The 9,442-nt window shown below is 37.2% G+C and overlaps 1 protein-coding gene across 1 annotated transcript in view; it reads left to right on the plus strand.

Moving 5' to 3' along the window:
* LOC126298397 (zinc finger protein 141-like) overlaps nt 1-8,762 on the plus strand; it is a 107,945-nt gene extending 99,183 nt beyond the window's left edge. The window contains exon 6 of the mRNA XM_049989710.1: nt 4,976-8,762. Coding sequence (XP_049845667.1) covers nt 4,976-5,621 — 646 coding nt within the window. The 3' untranslated portion in view covers nt 5,622-8,762. The remainder of the gene's footprint in view (nt 1-4,975) is intronic.
* Nucleotides 8,763-9,442: the final 680 nt, after the last annotated feature.

Raw genomic sequence — 9,442 nt, forward strand, 5'->3', positions numbered from 1 at the left:
CACTAACGCCACATGCAGGTGGTGGCTTATGTTGATACTAATGGTGTGTGTCAGTTTGAACTGGAAGAGATTCTCTCTGGTTTCAGGCAGCTACCTGATGTTGCAAAGATTGCTTGCAACGTGAAGGCAGAGTTCACTATCAGTAGCATCATTAACAGAACCAACTGTGATCCTTTGGTACAGAGCTGAGTGCAGGGTTTGAATAAGAGGCTCGGATGGTTGTGCGACTGTCTAGGCTGCAGATTCCTTGACACATGCCGTAAATTGGTGGGTTTCCACATTCTGCTTAATAGGTCAAGGGTCCATTGCACACAGAAAGCTGCTACACAGTTAGTGGGAGTTGAGTGGGGGACTGGGTCTTGAGAATCTACAGAAAGGGTGCCAGTCTAAAAGGGTGCAGGGCAAACCTGGGACAAAGGTAGACCTAGCAACAATCGGTGTTGCAGTTGTTGTTTGTCATAGCTGTGTTTGAGGAAAACGAAAGCTCCAAGCACTAATAGAAGGCACTGTATCTCACTTTGTTATAGGTATGGAAAGATGACTTAAGCCGCAAATAAGTTCAGCTGAAATTTTTACGAAAGACCTAAGCTTTTTCAGAAAAGATGGATAAAATACAGGTGGTGCTGGAGTATTTATTGCTGTGGGAAGTGGTTTACCTTGTAGTGAAATTGAAGTACATGGTTCCTATGAGTTAGTATGGGTAGAGGTTATGCTTTACACCCAGAATAAGTTAGTCATTGGTTCTGTTTACCAAACTCCCCCCCCCCCCCCCCCCCGACACACTTGATACAGTTGCTGAACAGTTCAGAGAAAACGAGTGTAATTTCAAATAGGTTCTGCACTCATACAATCTACAGTTGCTATGTTGACAAACATATGAGGGGTGCCCAGAAAGTAATGCAACAAATTTTTTTCCTCAACAATTCTTTATTGAACATAATGAGATTTACGCACTCGAAAGAATGGTGTTTTATGTACACACACTATTTTTCCACGTAATCTCCATCCCGTTGTATGGCCTTCCTTCAGCATGAAACAAGGGTGTGTATGCCCTGTCGGTAACAATCCTTGTCCTGGTGATGGAGCCAGTGCTACACTGTGTGAATCACCTCATCATTATCAAAATGTCTCCCACGAATGTCATTCTTTATTGGCGAATGATATCAGCTTGCTGCAACATGTCAGGTGTGACAGCCGTGGATGGTCTCCCCGACTGCTGCAAATTGTGGAACTCCGCAGAACCACCTTCTGATGACCTAACCCTGCATGCCCTGCGACTAACTGTACGTCTGTCAACAGCAGATGCTCAATAGGGTTTGGCAAGCATTTGTGAGTAATCCCAACAATTTCTTTCTCTGCAGTGAAAAATTTAATGACGGCACATTGCTTGTAATGCGCAACACCTACAGACGCCATTTGGAAACTATCCTGCAACTACGCTATCTGTCAGAAGTGTCAGAAATGTGGCGTGCTCACTCAGGATACTTAAAATAATACACACATAATGTTTCACATTCGTAACATGTACATGTTTAAAGACTGTGGTAGCTATAAAATGTCATCCAAAATAGTACTGAATGCTTTCTGTGATAATTGTTTTCAGCAGTAGTTCAGGAGCTCACTCAAAGTGTAAATAGTTGCGAAGAGACTGAATATTGCAACACACAAATGCACCAAAAATTAACACAAAATATGTCCCTCTTCTCTCTCTCTCTCTCTCTCTCTCTCTCTCTCTCTCTCTCTCTCTCTCTCTCTTTTAAGCAAATAAAAGTTTGCTTGTTACCTTCCTGACAGACACTCTCTGGTCTTTCATTCTGATTGTGTAAGCATAGACCAGGTGATGTGTGAATCCAGAGACATAGTATCACTGGTGAGATACACACCAAATAAATTAATAAGAGATGGTACTGATCCCCCATGGTACACAAAACAGGTCAGAACACTGTTACAGAACCAACAACAACAACAACAACAAAAAATGCCAAATTTAAGACAATACAACATTTTGCTCCATTCTTTCATCATCATCTGCAGATATCTAAATAACTGACCACAGCAGATTGCTAAAACTTTTAATGGTACATTCTTTTGGTATTTATCTAGAAGTACTATTTTCCCATTTTCAAAAATCTTTATCCATTATTGAGAAACACCTCAAAAATGTGGTTTTTGGGCACCAGAACCAAGCCAGAAATTCCACATGGCTGTGCACAGTAAGTGGCTGAAATTTTTGCGATATATTCCTAAGATCCTGAGCTTGAACAAATATGAAAATTTTCGTGATATCTGTATCTGTTTCTGAGTTACAGAGGTTCAGAGTTACTCTTCTTGTATATGTAATATATGCGCATAAAAACCAGTGTGAGTGAGGCAGAAACTTAGTTTATTAAGTGACGTATCACACAGAAATATGCTATTGTGATCAAAAGGGTTCTGGGAATACCACTTTGCAGTGCTGAAGCAAAATTTTTGTGCATGTAAAATCCAGTCAGAGGTGTAAAATTAGATTTGTGTTATTTCAATTTGACATAAGCAAGCTGTGAAAATTTTACTGACACACAAAGTTCTTTTCGTATGCTGTATCAGGAAAAAGAAGGAAACCAGCAGAAAATTGCTCCTATCAGAGCACAAAAACAAGTGAATATGCTCCTGTTTGAAAGACTGATTGAAAAAATGGTTACCAGCTGCCTCATTCTACCTTCCTCAGCACCTTTAAAAATTTTGGCATGGCAAATATATATATATATATATATATATATATATATATATATATATATATAGAGAGAGAGAGAGAGAGAGAGAGAGAGAGAGAGAGAGAGAGAGAGAGAGAGAGAGAGAGAGCGCATCAGTAGCACAGAACGGAGGAGACTGTGGCTATGAGACAGGGGACAATGACAGTTAGAGAGACACAGAGAGATAATGACAATGAGTTGGGCTGAATGAATGGATGAGAATGGGTAAGTGGGAGATGATGAGTATGAGTGACTTATGATTGATTGACTTGTGGATGTGAGCACGTTACAGTTTAGGGGATCTTGTTGGGAGTCAGGTGAGTTGAATGTGAGTATGTTTTCGTGCAGAAAATTTTTAAAGATGCTGAGGAAGGTCTCTTTCCCACTACTGCCCCCCCCCCCCCCTCCCCGCTCGCTCTCTTTTTCTCAGCATAAAAAGCATGAATTTTTTTGGATTCCAAAATTTTTAAGGTGCTGAGGAAGGTAGAACGAGGCATCTGGTACCCATTTTTTCAGTCATAGGCTTTTAAAAAGGAGCGTATTTGCCTTTCATGTTTTTCATGTGCTCTGATAGGAGCATTTTTCCACTGGCTATTATATCCTCCTTGAAGTCTGAAGGTGTCTTCCCTGTCTCATATATCTTGCATATCAAGTAAAATAGTTTTCTCATGGCTAGTTCTTTCAAAAATCTCAATAGTTCTAAGTGTGTGTCATTTATCTCATTTGCCTCATTTCAACATAGAATTTTCAATGATAAGACAAATTTTTCCATGGTATTTTATCTCCCATGTCACCTTCATCTACTTTCCATATTATTGGCTTCAAGTTTGTGCCTTTTGCATAGTCCTTTCATACATACTAGCCACCTTTCAAGTTTTTCTCCTTTGCTTAATACTAACTTGCCATCTGAGCTCGTGATATCTGTACAGTTGTTTCTGTTTTGTCTGAAGGTTTGCCTAAACTCTTCTGTAAGTGGCATCTATATTTCACTACCACAATTGCTTCTACAGTATTTCTTCTTCTTTGCCATTTTGTATGTCTTATCTGTTTTGTGTTTTTAGACATCTATACTACCTTTTTCCTATTTATTTCACATTAATTTTTCTGCTGACAGAGGTATTAGTGTAATGTGTTTCTTAAAACTTTTGTATCTGATCTTTTTCCCTAAATTGTTGGAAGGAAGATTTTAATGTTTTTCCAGAGTAGCTGCTGTTTACTATTTTCTGCTCACAGTCCATCCAGAGCAGCTTTGTTTTACATATAGACATTTTATGTGCATAGTGCTTGCTCTATACTCTTTTTAATAGCATGCTTTTTAATTTTTCCATGTTGTATATAATATGGTTTCACTTCTTAATTGCAATTGTTTTTTGAATTAAAGGAGTTTTGTCTTCCTGATAAACAGTGTTCTAATACCATGGCAATTCTTCTTTACACCACTTCTGTTTGAATTTGCCCTCACATCTCCTAATGGAAAACTCTATTTAGTATGCAGTTCAGTTACATGTAAGAAAAAGTTAAATTTCATGTTCAGAGTGTTACATCATAAGCATCTTCCCTCATTTATTCCTGTAAATATTATTAAATTCTTGAATTCAAATTTAAGCTATTATGATGTTGGTGCTTGAGACTCTTCACATACACTCATTTGTTATAATAATCATTGAATTGGTGCAGCATTTCATTGCTCATTTCACTGTGCATTTCTCTTCTATCGTTTCTTATTTCCTTTGTACCTTTCCCTTCTTGCAAGGATCGTGATAAGGTCAAGATTTAATTTCTGTTCATTTTTCCTTCTGCTTGTGTGTACTTCTACATTCCTTGGGGTGCTTGTGCTTCAACAACTGGATAGATTGGCAACTTTGTCACCTCACATAATATTAAACAAAATAACTGAAAATTTAGTCAAAATAATTACCTTAGCATGACACTGAAGGCCTTATAAGAAGCTGGTTGATTGAAATAGTTGTTTGGGTTATTGGTAAAAACTGAAGAAATTCTATTTGTGAAGATGATGGACTGTTAATGGTTTTATTTCCTTGGTTTAATATATTTTGTTATGTCATTCATAAATCTTGGTTAATTCTAAATTCTATGTACGTGCACTCATGGGTGGTTCTGCTCAGTAATTAGTGTTTCATTGTTCCTTGTATTACAGTTTAATGCTTTACCACACTTTCTTTGTTGCAGGTATTTATATTTCACATATGATGTGTGTTATTGTATAAATTTGTTTTCTTCAGACCCGTTCGCACTGCAACCAGAAGATTGAGGAGTCACACTCGTAGCAGAAGATTCCAACATGAGAGAAATGGCCTGGGTTTTAGTGATGAAGCAGATGTTCATGATGTTCATTCCAGTATTACAAGATTCAGTTCCATTACTGACCTACAACATGATGTGTCAGTACTTCACATAAAGAGGAAGAGGAGCCATAGTGCTGATTCTAGTGACTTTCCAGCATCATTTTCTGATAGTAGTCCACATGCCACAGATCCAAGCACTGATGAAGAATTGCCAACGTGTGCAACATGTGGAAAATGTTTTCGCAAGAAGTATGCTCTTGTAAAACATGTCTTCACACATGTTCCAAATGTTAGTAAACCACTGTATGTCTGTAAAGATTGTGGAAAGGTAATTCCCACAGCATCAGTTTTGAGAAAACACAGACGTATCCATCTTAATGAACTTCCCAATTCATACAGCAGTAGCAGACGATCAGTTTCATCTCTTCAGACCAGAAAATATGAAGAGGGGCCACTAGCTGAACGCACATATCGGTGTCCATACTGCTTCCGTTCATTTAATCAGTTTGACTACTTTAGAAGACATCTCAATGTTCATTCTGGGAGGCACTTTGGCAGACACATCTATAGGTTACGCAACTGAGTAATTTTCCCATTGTTGTCATTCCTATAACTTCTAGGAATTTTTTGATGAGCTCAGGGAATTAGTGTGATGAAGTTTATAAAGTTGTTTCTTACCACTCATCATTTACAGCATGTCACCTAAAATGGCTGCAGAATGAAAAAGTGATTATGGGTCCACAAATGATAAATATGCCAACACATTTATAAGACAATGATTACCAAAACAAGTTACTCCTTAAACAAACATTATTCCAGTTTCAATAGTTGTTGGGACACAGATAGATGGATAGAATAATAAACTTGGTTCAGTAACAAATGACAGGAGAAAGTGGTATTATTTGATGGTGCCTGATTGGTAGCAGAAGAAATGGAAAAACTAAAGGAAGCTGAAAGTCTCCATAGTATTTAGTTCCTGAATCTCATGGTTTCACTCACTACTTGAGAGTGACTACACCATTTTGTGTTTGTATGGACTGATGATGAGAGAACCTAGGAAATGTGATGTGTGGTAGTAGTTTGTGTAAGAAAAATACAGCCAGTTAGGTTTGTTAGATTGTAAGAAGTAAATACAGTATCAGATGCCAATAGGCATCTAAAGTGAGCAGGCCTGCGTTATATAATTGGGAGAAGCAGGATGGTACATTTCTTGCCTCTGTTCTCCCACAATTTTATTAATTTGATACATTTTGTGTTACTTTAAAATATCAATATTACTTTTGTACAGTTAATTAGTTATTTGTGAAAAGAATGATTTTTTTAATGAATTACTTGTACACATGTTGTATACTTATGTTTTATGTTTTTTTTTGTATATTTATGATACCCAGAAAATGGCCTCCTTTTGTAATATTTCTCATCTAACATAAATGACGATAAAATATTTGTGTGTGTGTGTGTGTGTGTGTGTGTGTGTGTGTGTGTGTGTGTGTGTGCATTTATAAATTCTTTATGGTATTTGATCTAAATGACTTTATAATTTAAACTTTACTTGCCTTTATTTTCTGTGTGTTTAATGTTTTGTTCTGTAATGCACTTCAAAATGTGCAAAAAGAACAAAATTTGCTCAATAAAGAAAACTTTGTGTGTGTGTGAGATTTTCCCTTCAAACTTTGATTAATGTAGAACAGTTGTTAGATTTGTTATTCCTAGAGACTGGAAAAATTAGCATTTTGCGATAAATAGATGCGAATTCTGACTCGAAATGCGAAATTACTTAATAGACGCTGTTTCATAGCGAATTATATCCAAATTAGTTATTTATTAGAGATAGTTTGAAATAGCGTATTTTTTGCTTACAATATCGAAAATGTAAGCAGTTACTGGCATTGTACATCATCTGGTGAACCCCAGTTTGGAAAGATGGTTCAAATGGCTCTGAGCACTATGGGACTTAACATCTATAGTCATCAGTCCCCTAGAACTTAGAACTACTTAAACCTAACTAACCTAACACACATCCATGCCCGAAGCAGGATTCGAACCTGCGACTGTAGCAGTCGCTCGGTTTCGGACTGAGCGCCAAGAACCGCGAGACCACCGCTTTGGAAAGGTAATGTATACAAGAACCTACTTGCAAAATGTAGTGTACGAATGCATCAATGTGCTCAGTGGTTTGGTGCCATGCCAATATAGACAAGACTGGTCTGTTCAAGATAAACTTCACGTAGTGCAACCTAGTACTCAGCCATGAGACCTAGCATTTCATAAGAAGGAAATGCATATATTTGTTTGTTAGTTAAAGCTCAAAAGATAGTGCGCTGCAGACGGTTTTAATGTGGCAAATTAGGTGACAGATGTTTTAAACTGTAGTTGCATCGAATACCGCTAAAGGTCAGGCCTGAACCACATTGTTAACAAACTTCAACAAGCAATTGTGTGGTAGTCGTCACCAAACACTTTGTGTTGTGCGTTGCTCATTGTTTTCCTTTCTTCATTTAAAATAAGTGAAGTGACTAATCCTGGTTCTTCACGGATTTCGATTACAACCTCAACACCACTAGAAGAGATCGGCGGCCCCTGTGACAATGTGTCAGTTCTGTTGTATAATGCTACCCATCGAAGTGAAGGTGCGGTTTGTTGGACCCCACGACTCCTTCCCCTGTGGTGGTCAAAATTCTAATCTGTTCACACTAGTGGTCCTCTGCAATTATTACCTATAGCGACCGCCCTCTGTGCTATAACGATTGTAGAAAATAAAAATCTGTAACATTTTTTGATGGCGCCGAAATTCTTCCCCTAGCTGGAAATTGAGTTGCCATATGTTCGGGTCTGCTTCTACGCTAAGTGCCATGTCAGTTCTATCTGTGTCATTAGGTTAAGCATGGGTCATACAGCTATGAATGCCCACGTAAGGTCGAAGTTTGTAGTCTGTGGATTTTTTAATCCTCAAATTGGGTAGGAAGGACAAATAATGTCCAGAAACACCTTATATCAGACACACATTCAATTAATGCTGTTGCTTTTCAACGGAGCAATCAATTCTAAAAGCTCAAATGCAGCCGCTGGTTCTAGGTGCTACAGTCTGGAACCGCGCGACCGCTATGGTCACAGATTTGAATCCTGCCTCGGGCATGGATGTGTGTGATGTCCTCATGTTAGTTAAGTTTAAGTAGTTCTAAGTTCTAGGTGACTGATGACCTCAGAAGTTAACACCTATAGTGCTGAGAGCCATTTGAACCATCTAATGCAGCCAAACAAAGGCCAGTATGGAAGAAAACAGTGTTGAAGTTTTTGTAAAAGCAAACATTCCACTCAAAAAAGGAACCCAATCAGTACATTTTTTAACAGTAAATTTCAAATAACTAATAATTTGTTTGTCATCGCTTGTGTTGCGTGACAACCTTTCAAGTCTTTTCATCTAATAATTTACAAACAAAGAAAATGGATGAGAATTTTGACAAAAATAGATGCAAATTTTGCCAAAATAGATGCTATGTTTTCCGGTCCCTAGGTTCCTAAAGACTTTTTTATTTCATGACTTTACCATATGTATGACTATCAGTAATATTGTTCCTTTAAGTGTGTTCATGTATGTAATAGAGAATTAGCATTCCAGCTTTGTTAAATCGTAAGTTTAAGTGGTATATTTTACTTATTGGTGTCCTTAAAGCTTTGTAGTTCTGTGATAATGGAGTCATATTAAAACAGGTAGTCTACCATAGATTATTAATTGTTATTTTATGGAAAAAGCAGAAAATATGCAAACTGAAACCTACCTCAGTACTATGACTCTTGGTGTCCTTTTATCATCTGTCCTTATACACCCTCTGTCATAATACATTAGTCACCATTAAGAGCTTATTGTATGGTCCAATGATATTCTTAGTTTATTTATGGGCTCTTTTAATGCATCTGTTTAAGTTTCAATACTGCTACCACTGGCGTGTATTTGAACTTACGACTGTTGTCAAATTTTGCACAAATGCCAAGCACGTGAAATTGGGCAGTTACTCAAGAAATGTTATGTTAGATGTTTGATAGTTAGGGCAGATTATGGAATGGGAGTAGAGTCAGGTAAAAGTTCCACTGATAAAAGGCACATTTATCTGTACTGTAAACTGTTTATTTACATTCTTCATTTAAATTAAAATGTAATTATTATTAATTGAGATGATATTAATTTAATGCCAATATCTATATACTAAAAATGATGTTTAATGAAGTAACGAGTTGTTATTACCACAATGGGCTGATTTTTTTACGTCTGGTTCAAAACTAGATCAGATTATGTCTTATATGTTTCTATGCATGATATGACCAGTTTCATCTTCTCTTCATAGTATTTTTCTCATTGTTGCATACTTATACAGTCATTTGTGATTTCTGCTGTTTGCATTGTGG

Source organism: Schistocerca gregaria, chromosome X, assembly GCF_023897955.1.
Source record: "Schistocerca gregaria isolate iqSchGreg1 chromosome X, iqSchGreg1.2, whole genome shotgun sequence".
In the NCBI taxonomy this organism is placed as follows: domain Eukaryota; kingdom Metazoa; phylum Arthropoda; class Insecta; order Orthoptera; family Acrididae; genus Schistocerca; species Schistocerca gregaria.